The 19,409-nt window shown below is 49.3% G+C and overlaps 1 protein-coding gene across 1 annotated transcript in view; it reads left to right on the forward strand.

Moving 5' to 3' along the window:
• RANGAP1 (Ran GTPase activating protein 1) overlaps positions 1-19,409 on the forward strand; it is a 355,492-nt gene that overhangs the window by 43,727 nt on the left and 292,356 nt on the right. Inside the window, exon 2 of the mRNA XM_082265579.1 lies at positions 938-1,064. Within this exon, the coding sequence (XP_082121705.1) occupies positions 953-1,064 (112 nt within the window). The 5' untranslated portion in view covers positions 938-952. The remainder of the gene's footprint in view (positions 1-937; positions 1,065-19,409) is intronic.

Raw genomic sequence — 19,409 nt, forward strand, 5'->3', positions numbered from 1 at the left:
GGTTAGATGTCCCCCTGTTGCTGTTAGTTCCCAGCTGTCCTCTGGAGCTCTTCGTTCAGCAGTCCATGCACAACGGCTGCAAGCCACGCCCCCCTGTACACCAATATTTAGGGTAAAACATGTTAGAAGTCCACTGGCCCTGCACCCCCATATTCCCTGTTGACAGCAAGCAGTGAATCTTCTCTCTTCCGGCTTGCTGTCACAATCTAAAAGAAAAAGAAAACAGCTGTGCGGGGCTCTGCCCACCATGCCACGTTTTCCATTCAAGGTGTTCTGTGAATGGGAAAACAAGACCCAACAACCTTTGTGGCTATTAGCTTGTAGTTTTTAATTACTAGGGTGCTGTTGATCCCTCTAGGTAGTTCATTGAGCTTCCTGTCGGATGGTAAATGCTTGCCCGTATTGGAGGTATTGCAGGACCATGGCATTACACCCACAATCTGCTGGGAAAAATTCTAGCTGCAATGCTTACTCCGCTTGCTCTTTCTTTGCCCCTCACCCCCTGAGAATATTCTCTTTCTAGATGATGTTCCTGTTCCTTGTTGAATGACTGAGTCTAGGGTCCTGTAAACAGGGGCCTCAGGAGAATGCTGCAGAGTGTGGTCCCATGTCGGTGTTTTGACTCCACCTTCTGCATGTTGCTACACCTGTATAAATATCTCAGTGACAGGGAGTTAGCCAGCCAGAGCCCCTTTTTGCGCCGGTCATGTTTTATTGGCATTCATGTGAAGTAATTAGTTTGGTTATTTGTCAGGTCAGGCCAAGACCATTGCACTTGAAACAGTAACTTATTTTCTTTTTTTTGTCTTGGAAAATAAAGGATTCATAAAAATGTAAAAAAATAAAAATAACTTTTTATGTTCTAAATTTTGTCACCCTATGATGTTTGCTTGTCTGGTTTAATTTCTTCTGTCTTTTTATGTTTTTCTTTTAATAGCTCAGACCAGATAATATGGCTTCTGAAGATATCTCCGAGCTGGCTGATTCCCTGGCAAAAACTAGGGTGGGAGGAGGAGAGCTAAGCTTTAAAGGCAAAACTCTGAAGCTTAATACAGCTGAAGATGGTATGTTAATGTATAAATACCTTTTTAATCACAGTTTTGTTATTGTATCTTATAACATTCTTTATGCCATCTCATTGAGAAGTTTTCTTCATCTTCGCAGGTTGAAGTAGTTGTAAACCTCAGACATGAAATAAGAACTAAGTATATCCCTCTATAGTGTGTCTCAATTAAGAGTAGAAGTGTCATTTCTGTATGCTGCGTTTTCTCCCCTACCTTTTTTTGTGTGTCCCTTCTGACAAGTTTTCTTGACACCAAGATGTGACGGTACCCACCGTCACTGGGAGTGAAAGACAGATACTTAATGGACACTGAGAATATGGTTTGGATAACTTCAAATGGGAGAGTAATATTTATCAGCAAAATCTCTCAAGAAATATGAATATTTGATCCCACCGCTGCCACCAATGTAACGGGACTACAACCCACACTGTACTTGTGGACTTCAGTTAGTATACGGCTTCCTCCCAGTCGTGAACATAGATATCAGATTTTTCCAGCCACCCTACATACAATGCTAGCCGACAGCTTAGCTTATACTTGAATCTTCTATTTATTGAACAGTCACACAGAATTTATATACAGCACTCCCCTTCCTGATCAGATTACCACACACAGGTCAGGAGTTGCCTGATTACATTATATGCAGATAAAATTGTAAACAGAAATAGAATTAACCTGAACTAATTATCTAGCCATCTGGACAGAAACAATGTGAAGTCATTAGCATTTAACAATGGAACAGAGAACAATCCACATCACACCTCAATAGATAGACAATAGGGAGAGCCTGCCAGTGACAGTCTGTACGTCTCCTACATTTAAATACATGGAATATACATCTAAAGCATTGCTTTGATTTTTTTAGGAGTCACAGACTTCATGACAACAGGCTATAGGTCTCATAGTGTAAAGTGGGATCAAATCTTCATATTTCTTGAGATATTGTTGATAAATATTACTCTCCCATTTGAAGTTATCCAAACCATATTCTCCGTGTCCATTAAGTATCTGTCTTTCACTCCCAGTGAGTACCGTCACATACCACAAGTACAGTATGGATTGAAGTTCCGTAACAGAAGAGAAATCAGATGACAGGGGAGGGAGCTCCATCTGATTGACAGCCTCAGCTCTATTCTTGCGTGCTGTGTTAGTAGGGTGTGTCCCTTCCCTTCAACCAGTTGTCAGAAATCTGACCTCATTGAGCTCCGTAGAATATAACTTCAGCCCTGCATCCCATATTTTAACAGCTCAGGCACGCTTTATAGATTCTGCACTTTGAACAGATAGAGAATAGAAATTGCAGATAAACAGTTACAGCTTATGTAGGCAGATTTGTTTAATCTCTGTATATCACCTGTGGTCAGTCACTTCACTGGGTATTTGTCACGGATTACAACCACTTTAAACCACTTGCCCTCCAGAAGATTTCCCCCCTTTCATGATCAGGCCATTTTTCTCTATCGTCCATCGACAGATGAAGCCTCATCTCCATGAGCTGAGTGGGTTTATGCTCCTCCTATCAGGAGTAGTCTAGGCAGTAAAATTGAAATACACACACCCAGGGGGCTGTCCCTCCTGGCATAAACCCCCACTACACAACCCAGCACATCAGTTTTTCTGCCTAGAGAAGGAGTAGACCTAGATTTCCTGCGGGGTCTCCGTTCTCAGTTTTTTTTTTTTTATTCTTTTCAGAATATTTTCTTTTATTTCTCCTTACTCACTTGCTAGCAAGTGTTCAGGGATGAGTTTCCTGGTGATCTACAAGCAACGATGCCGGCTGGGGCTTCGTACTGGATAACCTAGATCCTTATCCCCCTCCCAGTCTGGCCTACGAGCATGAGCAGGTTATAGTTCCAACCTCGGCCTAGCCATGATGGTGCCCCCTGTCCGGAGGGGGACAAGCCTGCGAGCGGATGCCTCGCTGGGATGCGATGACCTGAAACGCCCTGAGTAGCAGCGTACCCTTTGGCTGGCAGCACCCACACTTTGGGTGTGAGGCAGTCTGCCCGGAGCGGAGCCCACCCGATCCATGGTATGATGAGTAACTGTGCCCCCTTGCCCCTGCTGGCCTTGGGGGAAATGTGGGCCATCACCTGGTGATAATGGGATTTGTGTTTCCCAAGAGATCCTCCTGGTCTGCCCGGTCTTTGTGTCCTGGTGTGCTCTGGTGCTTGGGGGGGGGGTGTACTTTGGGCTTGCTGGTCCCTGTTGTGGCCTTCATGTGTCGGTCCCTTTTTCGCATGGTGCACAGTGGGCGCTGCCATCTTAGGTGTGGGCAATGGAATTTTTTCCCCATAGACTTGTATGGGGCAGCCGTTTTCCCTGCAGCTTCCTATTGTTTTGTATGGGCATCTACAGTGCCTTGCGAAAGTATTTGGCCCCCTTGAACTTTTCCACCTTTTTCCACATTTCAGGCTTCAAACATAAAGCTATAAAACTAATTTTTTGTGAAGAATCAACTACAAGTGGGACACAATCATGAAGTGGAACAAAATTTATTGGACATTTCAAACTTTTTTAACAAAAGAAAAACTGAAAAATTGGGCATGCAAAATTATTCAGCCCCCTTAAGTTAATACTTTGTAGCGCCACCTTTTGCTGCGATTACAACTGTAAGTCACTTGGGGTATGTCTCTATCAGTTTTGCACATCCAGAGACTGAAATTTTTGCCCATTCCTCCTTGCAAAACAGCTCGAGCTCAGTGAGGTTGGATGGAGATAGTTTGTGAACAGCAGTTTTCAGTTCTTTCCACAGATTCTCGATTGGATTCAGGTCTGGACTTTGACTTGGCCATTCTAACACCTGGATATGTTTATTTGTGAACCATTCCATTGTAGATTTTGCTTTGTTTTGGATCATTGTCTTGTTGGGAGACAAATCTCTGTCCCAGTCTCATGTCTTTTGCAGACTCCATCAGATTTTCTTCCAGAATGGTCCTGTATTTGGCTCCATCCATGTTCCCATCAATTTTAACCATCTTCCCTGTCCCTGCTGAAGAAAAGCAGGCCCAAACCATAATGCTGCCACCACCATGTTTGACAGTGGGGATGGTGTGTTCAGGGTGATGAGCTGTGTTGCTTTTACGCCAAACAGAACGTTTTGCATTGTTGCCAAAAAGTTTGATTTTGGTTTCATCTGACCAGAGCACCTTCTTCCACATGTTTGGTGTGTCTCCCAGGTGGCTTGTGGTAAGCTTTAAACGACACTTTTTTTATGGATATCTTTAAGAAATGGCTTTCTTCTTGCCACTCTTCCGTAAAGGCCAGATTTGTGCAGTATACGACTGATTGTTGTCCTATGGACAGAGTCTCCCACCTCAGCTGTAGATCTCTGCAGTTCATCCAGAGTAATCATGGGCCTCTTGGCTGCATCTCTGATCAGTCTTCTCCTTGTATGAGCTGAAAGTTTAGAGGGACGGCCAGGTCTTCGTAGATTTGCAGTGGTCTGATACTCCTTCCATTTCAATATTATTGCTTGCACAGTGCTCCTTGGGATGTTTAAAGCTTGGGAAATCTTTTTGTATCCAAATCCAGCTTTAAACTTCTCCACAACAGTATCTCGGACCTGCCTGGTGTGTTTCTTGTTCTTCATGATGCTCTCTGCGCTTTAAACAGACCTCTGAGACTATCACAGTGCAGGTGCATTTATACGAAGACTTGATTACACACAGGTGGATTCTATTTATCATCATTAGTCATTTAGGTCAACATTGGATCATTCAGAGATCCTCACTGAACTTGTGGAGAGAGTTTGCTGCACTGAAAGTAAAGGGGCTGAATAATTTTGCACGCCCAATTTTTCAGTTTTTTATTTGTTAACAAAGTTTGAAATATCCAATAAATTTCGTTCCACTTCATGATTGTGTCCCACTTGTTGATTCTTCACAAAAATTACAGTTTTATATCTTTGTTTGAAGCCTGAAATGTGGCAAAGGGTCGAAAAGTTCAAGGGGGCCGAATGCTTTTGCAAGGCACTATATCTTTGTGTAGCCCTGCTGCCATACTTGGCAGTGTATACCTATCAGGCGATCCTGCGTGGTCATTTCCTGCTGCTGAGCCGAGGTCACTTCCTGCTTCTCTCTCTTCTTCATGCTGTGTGTCTGAGGTGGTAAAGTATTGAGGGTCCTCCTTGCAGGCATATCCTTACACTTTCTGCTTTCAGTTTGGTTTAAATGGGCTCCCTGCCGACCACGATCAGCGTTCTTAAAGTGGAGTTCCAGCCTATTTTGCAACTTTAGTGATTCCTGGAGTGCTCGCTATGCTGATCAACAATTGAGCATTTTCAATTTTTTTCGGGGGTCCCTTACCTTATTTTCAGGGCACTTTTGATTTTACTTCCTCCTTCTCCCCCCTCTGTGGCCACGCCCACCGACATCACTTCCGCCTTTGCATTTCATCCTGGGAGCTGTTTGTCATCACTCCCAGGAGGCTGGAATCAGGAAGAACTCCCAGAACACTCCCTGGAATCAGGAAGAAGGACACAGCAGATTACACTGTGGCTTCAGATGCCCACATCCAAGATGGCCGCGCCCAGACAGCATTTTTAAAAGTAAGATTTTGACTAAAATCCAATACTGTACACCTTGTAAGTATGAGAATAGCGGTTCTGTAAAGGGCTATGGATTAGTATTATAGGGGTATTTTTAGTTAAAAAAGGCATTTGAGACCGGAGCTCCGCTTTAAAGCTACATTACTCGGTTTTTTGCAATTTCACTATGGAGTCCTAAACTGGAATTTTACCCTCAGACCCACTCTGTGCGACTCCCGGACAGTCCAGATTGCAGTCGCTGGCCGCGATTTCAGCTGCCCTGGATAGCCTGGCGACTAAAGTTGATTTAGTCTTGAAAAAGGTTAATAGCCATAAGCGGCCACTGCCTTCTCCATCTGTGGAGGTGTCCTCTGATTCTGAGGCTGTTGTGGTTGGCCCGGATGCTCCCCTTCCTGAGGGGTCGCTGTCCATAAATTCAGATGGTGAAGAGGACCTGTCTTTAGCTGCAGTACTGGAACGCGCTTTGGTGGAAGCCCTGATAATTTCAGTGCTGGAATTAAAATTGGCTGATGAGCCCACGCCGGCAGGGACGCGAGCGGCTTTTTGCTCTCAGAAAGCTGGCATGGTTTTCCCTTGTCCAAACACTTTTCACAATATTGTGAATGACCACTGGCGGTGCGTTAAGCACATGTTTGTGGTCCCAAAACGCTTTTAACGCCAGTATCCTTTTACCTGAAAAGGTTTCCAACAGTTGACGGTGCCACCTAAAGTGGACCGTCATTTTTCCAGATTAAACAAATCTACTCTTGTGCCTGTGGAGGATTCCCCAGTTTTTATGGATCCAGTGGACAGGCTGGTGGAATCCCTTTCCCGCCATCTTCACGTGCTGGCGGGTTCCATTTTGAAACCGTTTTTTGTGTCTGTGATAGTCTCACAGACAGTGACCGAATGGATTTGGGGTTTGTGGGAGTCTTTGGACCATCGAGACTGTTCCGCTGGATCTGTTGGACCAGGTGATCCATGCTCTGGTGTTCCTGTGTGAAGCGTCTATGGATACGGCTCCCCTGGTGGCAAGGGTCTCAGCCATGGGCATTGTTTTAAGACTTATGGTCTGTTTGAAGAGCTGGTCGGCTGACCAAGCTTCTAAAAAAGCCTTTGCTGATCTCCCCTTTCTGGGACACAGGTTGTTTGGCGACTCATTAGATGAGTAGATCAAAGCCCTGACTGGCGAAAAGAGTACTCTTCTTCCTCAATCTTCCAAGGCTAAGACACCCTGTCCTAAGCGGGGTCCCTCCTTTTTTGCTTATAAACGTTTCTTTCGTGCCTCTGGGGAGCAAGAAAAAGGTAAGCCGTTGAGAACTTCTGGAGGTGCTAAGAAACCCTGGGACAAGGCCGGTCAGTCCGGTGCTGCAGACAATTCCTCTTCAGCATGAAGGGGTGCCCTCACCTGTCTTAGGGGTGGGGGGAAATCTTTGCTTCTTTCAGAAAACCTGGACGTCTTAATTCAGGACGAATGGGTTCGCAAACTGGTTTATTCCTGGGTACAAGATCAAATTCTGGTCCCAGCCAGGGGACAGTTTTTTTTTTGTTTTTTTTTAGTCAAATCTTCACCTGTCTCCGGACAGCGTTTAAAGGATCTGTGGGAGGCTGTGCGAGATCTCCTGGCTCAAGTGGTGATTGTGCCAGTTCCCCTACAGGAATGCTCTCAAGGTTTCCATTCAAACCTGTTCACCGTGCCCAGAAAGGAGGGCAAGGTGCATCCAATCCTAGACCTCAGGGCTCTGAACCGCTTTGTGCTGGTGTAGAAATTCCGAATGGAGTCCATTCGGTCGGTGGTGGCATCTTTGAAACAGGGAGATTTTCTGGCTTCCATCGATCTCAAGGATTCATATCTCCACGTCCCTATATTTGAGGGACATCAACAATTCCTCCGCTTTGCGGTGGCAGAGGGGCACTTTCAATTCATAGGGTTACCCTTTGGTCTCGCCTCGGCTCCCAGAGTTTTTACTAAGGTCCTAGCGCCTGTGCTGGCCTTGTTGCGTCGACGAGGTATCTGGACATTCTGATCTGCTGTAGAACATCTCCATCACCATTCATACCCTTCATGACTTTGGGTGGATGATCAATGTCACCAAATCTGCCCTGACTCCTTCTGTGCGGGTCACCTATCTTGGGCTGATCCTTGACTCTGCTCTGGCGAGGGTCTTCCTTTCCTTGGACAAGCTTTAGAAGTTGCAAAGGGCGGTCCAATTGCTAATGGAGGCCAATCATTGTATCGACCTTCGAAGTGGTCCCGTTTGCTTTTTCTCACACGAGACAGCTGCAGAGAGAGATTCTGTCAAAATGGAACAGAGATCCTTGGTCATTGGACCAGAAAATTTGGTTGAGCCATCTCACGAAGTCGGCTCTCTTGGTGGATCCAGTCCTTCTTGCTGGTGTTTTGGACGGTGGTCACCACGGACGACAGCTTATCAGGTTGGGGTGGAGTGCTGGGGAAGGGGACTTGGGCGTCGTTAGACTTCCTTGCCGATCAATATTCTGGAGCTGAGAGCAATCAAGCACTTCCTGCTTCACTGGATGAGTCGACTACACTGCTCTCCGGTTCGGGTCCAGTCAATCATCAAGGTGGCACCAGGAGTGCCCTGGCAGGCCAAGGAGGTGGCCGAGATTCTGGTATGGGCAGAACAAAATGTTCCGGCTCTTTCCGCAGTCCACATCCCGGGTATGGATAATTGGCAAGCGGGTTACCTGAGTCAGGGGGACTGGTCCCTGCATCCGGAGGGGTTTCATCTCCTGTGTGTCCGGTGGAGGACCTCGGACGGGGGTCTGTTTGTGTGTCGTCTCAACCGGAAAGTTCAGAGGTTTGTGGCCAGGTCTCGGGATCCTATGGCCAAAGCCACTGGCGCTCTGGTGGCTCCTTGGAGTATCGCCTGATCTATGCCTTCCCTTCACTCGTTCTCCTGACAAGGTTTCTTCGCAGGGTGACGTTGGAAGGCATTCCGGTTGTTCTGGTTGCACTAGACTGGCCTTGGTGGTCTTGGTACGCATTGTTGGTAACAATGGTCGTTGATCCTCCATGGCCTCTTCCTTTGCGGGAAGATCTGTTATCTCAAGGGCCGATCTCCCATCGTGCTTTACAGTCGCTGGCTTTAACGGCTTGGCTGTTGAAAGCAAGGTGTGGAGGGATAGAGGTTTTTCTGTTCCAGCGATTCCTACCCTTTTGAAGGCCAGGAAGTCAACACCTAGGAAGATCTATCATCGTAAGTGGAAATCGTACATTTCTTGATGTGAATCGCTGCAGCTGCACCCTCGCTTGTTTTCTATAGCTGGGTTTTGGCCTTTTTATAAAAAGGGGTTTAGCAGTGCTTGACGTTGGGTACTATCAAGAGCCAGGTTTCGACCTTGGCTATTTACTTATAACGTCCGTTGGCTACTCCTAGTTTGATTAGCACATTCGTTCAGGGGGTGCCTCATCTGGCCCCTCCGAGGAGATCCCCGTTAATCTGGTTTCGTCTGTTCTTCAAAAGCCTCCTTTTGAAAATATTAGGGAGATTTCTCTACTTTCTTTGTTGCATAAGGTTGCCTTCCTAGTGGCTAGCACTTCTGCCCACAGAGTCTGAGTTGACGGTGTTGTCCTGTTGTTCGCCTTATTTGGTGGTCCACAGGGATAAAGTGGTCCTCCGACCTTATCCGTCCTTTCTTCCCAAGGTGGTGTCGGATTTTCACCTGAATGAAGACATTGTGTTGCCTTCCTCATGTCCTAAGCCAAAACATCACAAAGAAGTGGGCTTGCACTCTCTTGATGTGGTGCAGGCGAGAAGGGTTTATCTGACGGTTACTGAGTCCTTCAGGAAGTCAGACTCTCTCTCTCTGTCCTTCCAGACGGTCCTCGAAAAGGTTTGGCTGCGTCCACTGCGACCATTTTGAGATGGATCATGCAGACGGTTATTCAGGCTTATTCGATCAAGGGTCGGATTCCTCCTTTTCCTGTGAAGGCGCGTTCTACTAGAGCGCTGAGTGCCTCTTGGGCTTTTCGCCATCAGGCCTCTGTTGTACAAGTTTGTAAGGCCGCTACTTGGTCGTCTGTGCACACCTTTACCAAATTTTACAAGGTGGATTTATTGGCTAATTCTGATGCCTCTTTTGGTCGCAAGGTTTTGCGGGCTGCTGTTTCATAAGAGAATGTTTGTTTGTACTTTCTCTTCGGGTCTCTTTTTTTAAATTTCTTTATTTAAGAAGAGGTTGCAATATAAACAGAGTTAAGGCACATCAGGAAAAAATGAGACAGTACAATCTGACAACATCATAAACATTGTTTCGTCAAAAAGGTTACATTAGTTGGAGGATGAATATGATCAACTGGACCAGAAAGGTGGGGTCAAACCCCTCCCGGACGTGTATAGTAACCGACATATCAAATGAAACAAGGGCTGATGGATTTGGGGATAAGTAAACAACCTCACAAAAGCACAAGAGGGAGGAAAGAAGCAGGAAGGAAGCTGAAGGGGCTTGCGTGACCCGATTCCCCAGGCCCATACCCCCCCTACGCCCTAGCCAGAGACGGAGAGCTCTCGCAGGTAGGCATCTGTACACGTGAAGTGATCCCACGGTCTCCATTTGTCCCGAAAAGCCTGTTCCTGAGTGTGCAGAGTAGCCGACAAGTCTTCCATGTCCCGAAGCTCCTATACCCTTGAAAACCATAAAGATCTCGTGGGTGCAGCCGGCCATCTCCAGCAGAGAGGGATGCAGGCTTTGGCAGCATTTAAAAGCTGAATAGTCAGAGAGGACTTGTATTTTTTAACTGGCCGTCGGGTGAGGTGCAGTAAACATGCTGCAGGACCATCCACCACGTCCACGTTAGTAAGTTGTTTGATAATGCCGGCCACCGCTTTCCAAAACTGTTTCACCAGCGGGCATTCCCAAAAAATATGGAACATCGTCCCAGTGGCGTTGTTACAGCACCAGCATTCATCTGCTGTGGGAAACACAATGCAAGAAAGATGGCACCCTATACCAGCGCGTGAGGACCTTGTATCCCATTTCCTGTATCTTAGTGTCGATAGAGGATTTATGTGCAAAGAGAAGAATCTTGTCCCTTTGGGTTTTCGTGAAAGTGTTACAGAGGTCAGATTCCCAGTGGGCAAGAAACGAGGGAGGGGGGGAAGTCAGCGGGGGGACTGTTCAGCGCCGCATAAGCGACCGGGTGTGTCACGTCGGTTCCCGTCTGTGGCAGATCCGTTCCAGGTCAGTCAGTGGTCGAGAGATAGTGGGGAGGCGGAGGACCACCCGGAGGAAGTGCCGAAGCTTGAGACCCCCCCCCCCCAAAAGTCCAGTGGAGGGTCTGTGGTCCCCATCCACGCCCCCGTGGAGAAGCCTCAGTCACTCCCCAAAAAGTCAACAAGGTGGACATGGCCCATGGCAGTCAAGCCGCGGAACCCACCACCATCCAGCCCGGGAGGGAAATCCGGGTTGCCCAACACAGGCATAATCGGTGAGGGGAGAGGAGAGACCGCAGTGTGTAGGAACGTATCTTTGACAACAGTGAGAGTACATCCCAAAGTGGGATGTCCCCGCAACTCCCTTGGGAGAGTTGCAGAGATCCACGGCCAACTCCTAGCAGTACCACCCGAGTCTTCTAATTCCATGGCCACCCAGCGCTTCGCCGCTCAGTGGCAATGCCAATCAATCAATCTGGTGAGGTGGGCCGCCCTGAAATAAGCTTTAATGTTGGGCAAACCCACCCCGCCACAAATCTTGGGGAGATATAGGAGCCGAAGTTTGAAGTGGGGCCGGCGGTGGGATCAGACAAATTCCCGGAACAGAGCGTCCACTCGATGGAAGAAGCCAGCCAGCAGGGAGGTGCACCGGGAGGGCCGGCAGTAGGTAGAAGATTCGTGGCAGAGTTGTCATTTTGAGGGCACTTCATCTGCCAAACCAAGTCAGGGTGAGAGAGTGCCAATGTGTCAAGTCAACTTTAATTTGAGCGAGGAGACGAGTGAAATTAGCCTTGTAGAGAGCCGCAGGGTTAGGCATGATGTTGACGCCAAGGTACCTGATAGAGTCAGCAGGCCAGCTGATGGAGCCAACGAAATTCAGGCTCTCCACAAACACCGCTGGGATGGCAATAGGGAGGGCAAAGGACTTAGAGAAGTTGATGCGGAAGTAATAGAGGACACCGTAACGGTGAACGGCCCGGATCAATGCTGGGAGCGATGTGCGGGGGTCAGTGAGAAATAAGATAAGGTCATCGGCAAACGCCGTGACCTTATGAGTCCCGGAGGGTTTGTGATATCCCGTGACTTCCGACTCCCTCCGCACCATACAGAGAAATGGCTCCAGGATAAGGATAAAGATTAGGGGCGAGAGAGAGTACCCCTGATGAGTCCCATTGGTGATGGGGAAGAAGTTGGAACAGGTGTCATTGACCCTAACCGCCGCTGAGGGGCGCGAATAGAGGGACAGGATCCAAGACATCCTGAAAGGCCCGAGGCCAATATGGGTCAAGACTGCCTGGATAAATTGCCAGTTGACCCTATCAAAAGCCTCCTCCGCATCCGTGGATAGCAGGAGAAGGGGGGATTTGGTAGACCTGGCAGCATGAATCAAATTGAAGACCCGGATGGTGTTATCTCGCGGCTCCCTGAGAGGGACAAATCCTGCTTGGTCAGTGTGGATCAAAGACGGGATATGATGTAGAAGCCTGTTGGCCAAGATTTTCGCAAACAATTTCAGGTCCGCGTTGAGAAGTGCTATAGGTCGATAGTTACAGCATCGGGACAGGTCCTTACCCTCCTTGGGGATCAGGGAGATGTGAGCCCACAGCGAGTCAGGCAGGAAGGAATGGCCGTCTTTGATTGCATTAAGAGCAGCTAGCAGGAGGGGGGGAGAGAACGTCATGGAAGGTTCTGTAATAAGGCGGAGTGAAGCCATCCGGGCCGGAGCCTTTCCAGGTTTAGATTGGGCCAGTGCAAAGTCCAAGTCCATTACCGTGATGGGGGGCCTCCAATTCCACCGATATCCCCGGAGGCAGGGATGGCATGTGATATAGGAGTTAATAGCGATAGCGGTCGGGGAGTTAAAAAAATATATATAATACTGCGCAATGGATACATATGTTTTTACCCTCAACCCAAAATGCTGCTGTTCAAAAATACTAGTATTCTAAAAGTGACAAAAAAGTGATACACCGCGCAAATTAGGGTATGCCAAATAAAGTGACTGGTGCTTTAAATAGTATGTATAAATAATAAATAAAATTGTGCAATAGTGTAACCTTTTTTAATTGATTACCAGCTTCACCCTGACATGAAATTAAGTGCTTCAATAATGTAAACCAAGTATAAATATTAAGAGCAAAAATATATACGTTCTTTAAGCAAATATCCAGTGAAGGTGCAATTTGCTTAAGTGCTCCTTTTAATATGAAAATTTGTGACAATCCGTGCCAAAAAATAATAAGGTGCAATTGTGCGAGGGTCCACTCCCTATGGACTTCCACTTACCAGACTTCCAGGACCCCTTAGCAGAGGACAAATTGACGCAATTTCCAGTTTTACGCTTGCAGCATATGTCCCTTCCGGTTGCGGTGGAACGCAAGCCGCGACCAGCGCAGCCCGTGCAGACACCGCAAGTCCGGAAGTCTCCTCTTGCATAGGAGATTATACTATCACAAAGGCTTTTCATTACTCTGGAAAATGTGAGTGTTATTTTATGTGTTATTTAATAAATCTTTGAAACGGAATTACACTATTCTGAGTCTTCCTTCCATATGGTCCCATATCTATTGACCCACCGAAGAAAGACTATTTATTGAAGTCCAAAAGATCAGCCCTAAAAGAAAGAGCCCAATCCACACCGGACTAAGTGCGTTTGACCCACATACAATATTGCTAAGGGGTCCTGGAAGTCTGGTAAGTGGAAGTCCATAGGGAGTGGACCCTCACACCATTGCACCTTATTTTTTTTTGGCACGGATTGTCACCAATTTGCATATTAAGGAGCACCTAAGCACATTGCACCTTCACTGGATACTTGCTTAAAGAACTGAATCTGTTTGGGACTTTATCATATGAATTTATGCACCATTGCAAGTTTTATTGATCTATAGATTGTATTTTATGCACAATTAATTACGTATATATTTTTGCTCTTAAAAGCTGGTAATCAATTAAGCTTACACTATTGCACAATTTTATTTATTATTTATACACATACTATTTTAAGCACCATTCACTTTATTTGGCATACCCTAATTTGCGCAGTGTATCACTTTTTTGGTCGAGGAGGTAGCCCCGCGTCCACCTCCACCCCCATACCATAAAGTCGCTGGAAGAAGCTACAGAATTCCGCAGCCATGTCCCAGGAGGATATCAGCTTCACACCACCTGCTGAAACGTTGGAGGAGATAAAGGTCCTGAGGCGGGGGGCCCTGAGTGCTCGAGTCAGCATCGCGCCGGGTTTGTTCAGGGACTCGAATAGAGATATGCGAGCTCAGGCCAATTTGCGTTTAATTTTATGGAATAAGTGGGAGCGGAGCTCCTCCCGCACCTTCACCAGTTCCTGGTACGTAGAGCGAGCCAGGGAAGCCTTATGGGAACATTCCAGCACCCGCATGCGAGCGAACAGGTCATCCGTAAGCTTGGCACGCTTTTGTTTCAGATGGGCCCCCACCCGAATGAGTAGCCCCCTAGCCACCGTCTTGTGCGCCTCCCATACCACCAAGGGGTTATCCACGGATCCAGTATTGGTGACGAAAAAAAGAGAGCCCTGACCGTAGGGCGCAAGTATCTTCCGATTGCAGAAGAGATTAATTGATACGCCACGAAGGGGGGCTAGGGTGAGACGGGTGCAAGTGGACAGTCAAGAGGTATCGGAGCATGATCAGAGAGATAGACCGGGTCGATCTGGGCAGACACTACCCGGTGGAGGTCCCTATGTGGTAGCAAAAGATAGTCCAGGCGAGAATAGGTCTGGTGGACCTGAGAAGAATAGGTGTAATCACGTTCCTGCGGATGCAGCAGCCGCCATGGGTCAGCCAAGTGCAGAAGAGCCAGTTCGGACTTCAGTCCCCTGAGGCAATCATGGGACAGGTGGGAGGCGCCTCTCAACACGTCTAGGTGAGGTTCTATCGTGAAGTTGAGGTCACCTCCGAAGACAAGTAACACCTCGGAAAAATCTAGAAGAATCGGGAGGATGTCTCGTAGAAACGGCACATGGCCAGAATTGGGAAAATAGGCTGTAGCTAATGTGACCTGGACATCCAGGAATCCGTCCCCTAAGAAAAAGAAAACTGCCCTGGTCGTCGGAGCGCACCACACCTAGGGCACAGGGGACCGACTTGGCTATAAGGATACTGACACCCTTCGCTTTAGAAATGGGAGAGGAGCTGTGGTACACCACTGGAAAGTCTCTATTAGAAAGCCTGGGGACACGGTCGGCACGAAAATGGGTTTCTTGGAGGAAGGCAACTTGTGTCCTGGAGCGGCGCAAGTCCGACAGGAGACCGGAGCGCTTTTCAGGGACATTCAGGCCCCTCGCATTGAGGGAAGGTAACCTTCAGGGTCCCCATAGGGGAGGCAGAACACGGGGACAGTAAGACACCCAAGGCAACAGGGGGAGGGGCAATGAGGGGGGTATGCCGGAGACGCCCGACAGCCCACAAGCAAAGTGCCATGGAACGGGAGAAAGAGGAGAGCAGGGGGGCAGAGAGAGGAAAAGGGGGTGGCAGGACAGAGTGAAAGAGAAAAAGAAGAAAATACTAAAAGCAAACCAGCGTAAAGGGTCCCTAGCCGGACGTCCTAACAGAATGACCTGGTAGGGAGACCGCCCTATCAAGGGGGGTGTCAATAGGAGAGCAATAAAAAACACCAAAAAACTAAAAACCGAGAAAAAAAACAGATGCATCAGGTTAGGAACCATGAGACCGCGAAGCACCCCAGCCAGGGTGAACACGGTGGGGAACGGAGTATAAATAAACAAACATGCATAAACAGGGAGGGGCCCAGTTACATAAATCATTCCATGAGACCAAACCCGCCCCCGCAGGCCCCCCGGAAGGGGCACACCAGTCCGTGGCCCAGCACCGCCACGGCCACATGCCCCAAGGCCCAGTGTGTGGAAGTGAAAGTGGGGCCAGCCTGATCGCGGCCCATGGAGACGCAGTGGCCGGTGCATGCAGCAACGGCGCGGGGGCCTAGCAGCCGGGCGGGAGGGGCGGAGGGCTCGAAGGAGAGGGGGCCCCTCCAAGCACAGGGGAAGAACCCCAGCAAGAAGCGGCCAGTGCGGACACGCCACGGGAGGCACCGGGCCCCGCCAGCAAACCAACGGGAGTCGGCGCCACACAGGGAGGCCGCAGCAACCACCACAACACGCAACAGAACAGCAGGTCACCAGCAGATACTCATAACGAGGCCAGCACAGACCCCCGGAGCTGCCAGCAGGAAAACGGGGGCGGTCGGTCCAGCCCCACACACCAGGGCACAATGAGGGAGGGGGGGATAGGAGGGGACAGGGGGGGAGGGGAGAGGCGAGGGAGCCCCGGAGTTTAAGGGAGCGAAGGACTGCAAGCAGCATTAAAGAATGGCAAAATAAACATCAATACAGTTGAATCGGTAGGCATGGTGTAAACAGTACATAGCTGACATGTGTCCAGGTGGTGTGAGCAGAACACAGAGCAGAGCCGGGTCAAAAAAACAAAACAATAATACGGCCCAGGTCACATCAGCAGTACAAAACAACAAAAAAGGCAGGTGAACAATAGCATAAAGGATGGCAGTTCCTAAGGAAAAAGGACAAAGTTAGCGTATACTCAGCAGGGCGCCGGAGCATCCCAATCCTCAGTCTTCCGGCGTAGCAGGAGTGTGCCGTTGAATCTCTGCTGGCTGGCCTGGAACGCGGTCGCCACCTGGATCTTCTTGAACCTGCGGTTGGCGCTGTAAAGGCCTCGGGAGAAAGAAGAAAATCATGCCAGTCAGGAACAAACACAGCAGGCTTGTTTAAAAAAGCAAACCGGGCCGGCAGTTGATAAGGTGAGCGTAGATAAGTCGGTGCCCTGCTTCTGGACTATGAGGTGAAAGGGATGACCCCACTGGTATGTGGCATCGGCAGAGCGCACAACCTTCAATAAGGGCCGCAGAAGTCCCCGCATCACTCTAGTGTGGCGAGATACATCTGGGTACACAGAAATTTGGGCCCCGTCAAAATCCAACGGACACTTGGACCAAGCCTGGCGCAGGATCTCCTCCTTCACAGTAAAAAAGTGCACTCTACAGAGAATATCAAGGGGGGGGGGGAGCTTGACCCGAAGCTTCCCGCGCCTCAGCGGGAGCTCGGGCGCCCTGGACCCCATGTACACGATCCAGCTCCAGGGCCCAAAAGTTGATTGAGGATGGCCACTACTGTGGAGCGGAGGTCAGGGCCTGCTGTAGCCTCAGGTTTTCAGAGTCATCAAGCCTCAATTGAACATCAATAAAGCGTTGCCGCATGGCCTGTTGATCAGATTCTAGTGCTGATAGTGCTTGGTGGGCAAATCAGCCAGAAGCCCTCGAAGGGCATGATCAGGCTGCGCAGATGCATTGGCGAAGGGACCCGGGGAGAGTCCGGGTCCGGGATAGCAGGGGACACAATTGGAGAGTCGGCCCCGCGTTCAGCAGACTGTTCAATATCCAAAGGGGTCGGCTGTGTGACGGGCAACTTCTTGGTCGACTGGCCCGCCGTGCTGGTGCTGGGGGGGCGCCATCTTGGTCTGTTGAGTTGCAGGAAAGGAGGGCTCCTGGCAGAGAAAATAATGGGCAATACCACGGCTCTTGTCCTCCCCCTGTGGCAGTAGGGTGCTTCGGTCACCTGCCATGTGAAGAGAAAGTGTCAAGTCCTCTGCGGTATGTGATCCCGGTTCTAACCTGAGCAGAGCTCCATGAGAAGTGTCCTCACTCCGCCATCGTTAGGCCACTTCTCGCACCATGACTACGTAAAATGGGCAGCACAGGGGTAGTAGCACACAGTCTTATGGCCGGAGATGCAGGGGTAGCAGCACACAGTCTTATGGCCAGAGATGCAGGGGTTGTAGCACAGTCTTAAGGCCGGAGATGCAGGGGAGGAAGACAACAGGAAAATGTGGCTGGGTCCCTTGGTAGGCCTCAGTTGTACCGAGGAGAGCAAGCCTGCCGCAGGGTACAGTGGGGAGCAGTAAGAATCCCTGGCTGGGCTGAGCGGGGTGACAGGGGGTGTGCGTGTGCAAGCACAACAGAGTCTGCAGGGGCCTGTGGTGGGAGCGAGGCCCGGGACAAGATGGCGGCCGGGTTAGGGAGGGAGGCCCTGAATCGCTTATCCCGCGCTCCCAGGCTATATGCGCTGACCCCTGGCAGAGGAGGGAGGTTAGGCAGGGTGCCGCTGGGTGATGTGCCAGAGGCAGGCCGCCTACCTTACGTCCGGACGGCCGCACAGAGTCCAGCGGCATTAGGCCGCGGTGGATGGGCAGGTGGCGGTGGTAGGCCTCGGACTCCGGATTGAGGCGGATCGGACTCCGGGACCCCTAATACTGGGATGTGGGGCTGCAGGATGGAGTGGTGCACCCGATGGTGAAGGGTGATGCCCGAGATCCAATGCGTTGAGGCGGATGGCGAGGGATTCACCGGCGGCCCTCTTCGGGGTCTTTTATCTGAGTGAGCTCCCGTTGTTTGGTTGAGCTCCATTTTGCCCGGTTGGCTATGTTTAGCCTTTTGGAGTTGACGTTACTGTCTGGTTGCGTTTTTCCACCCCTTATGCCTAGGCTACTCCTGATGGGAGGAGCATGAAACCATTCAGCTCATGGAGATGAGGATGCATCTGTCGATGGACATCAGAGAAATACATTTTACGGTAAGATCTTACAAAAATCATATTTTTACTATGCGGTCTTGCGCTAATTTAACTGACAGTTGCAACGCTGTACCCAAACATTTATTTTTTTCGAACAAATAGAGCTTTCTTTTGGTGGCATTTGATCACCCCTGGGTTTATTATAAAAGACATACAGCTTTGAAAAAAATAATATACATTTCTCTATTGTTCATTGATGGACACAGTCTCTGATGCATATCACTAGGGTTATACGGTCACCTAAAGGAGTAGGAAATTAGGCAGAAAAAAAGTTCTGGCTACGCCTATGGGCAGTCCCAGGGGGAATACCCTCTCTCTTCCTGCATAGGATGTCAGTTTAAATCTGCCTAGTTAGGCGTAAGGACCTAGTTCCTTGCTGGGATCTCTGGTCTTAGCAATGTTTTTTCTAGATAATTTTTTTAGTTAGCTTCTTCTCTGGATTGTTTTCCTGTGAGGTCTACAAGCAACTATGCCGGATCTGGGCGACGGGCTGGATGTGTAGATCTAGTGGTCACCCCAGCCGGCCAACGAACGCGCGCAGACCTTAGCTCTGCGCTGGGTCGGCCGCGATATAGTCCCACTGGACAGGGCATGGCCCAGCCAGTTAAACTACTCGCCAGGTCGCATACGGCTGGGTCTAGGCCTGAGTCGCAGCGTTCCTATTTGGCCGACAGCCCCCCACTTCAGTGGAGAGGGGTTCTGTCAGGAGATGGCGCCCGCCGATTCCGGTATGGTGAATAAATGTTCCCCCCTTTTTCCCCTGTCGGATTTTGGGGTGGACGCGGGCCCTTCCCTCACACCCTCTCACATTCCCCGGTTCCCCTCTGTCCTGTCTGACCCTCTCTTCTACCTGCCCCCCCTTATCCTGGGGGATATTGGGCCTAGTCCCTGGGGCTGGGACCAAGCTCCAGGCTGGATGTGGGGCGTGGGACAAACGATCGTGCGGGGGGGGGTCTCTACCTGTTCTTTCAGGGCCCATCTGCCAATTGATCCCCTTTTTG

This window comes from Pelophylax lessonae (genome assembly GCF_965119305.1).
Source record: "Pelophylax lessonae genome assembly, chromosome: 8".
NCBI classification, from domain to species: Eukaryota; Metazoa; Chordata; class Amphibia; order Anura; family Ranidae; genus Pelophylax; species Pelophylax lessonae.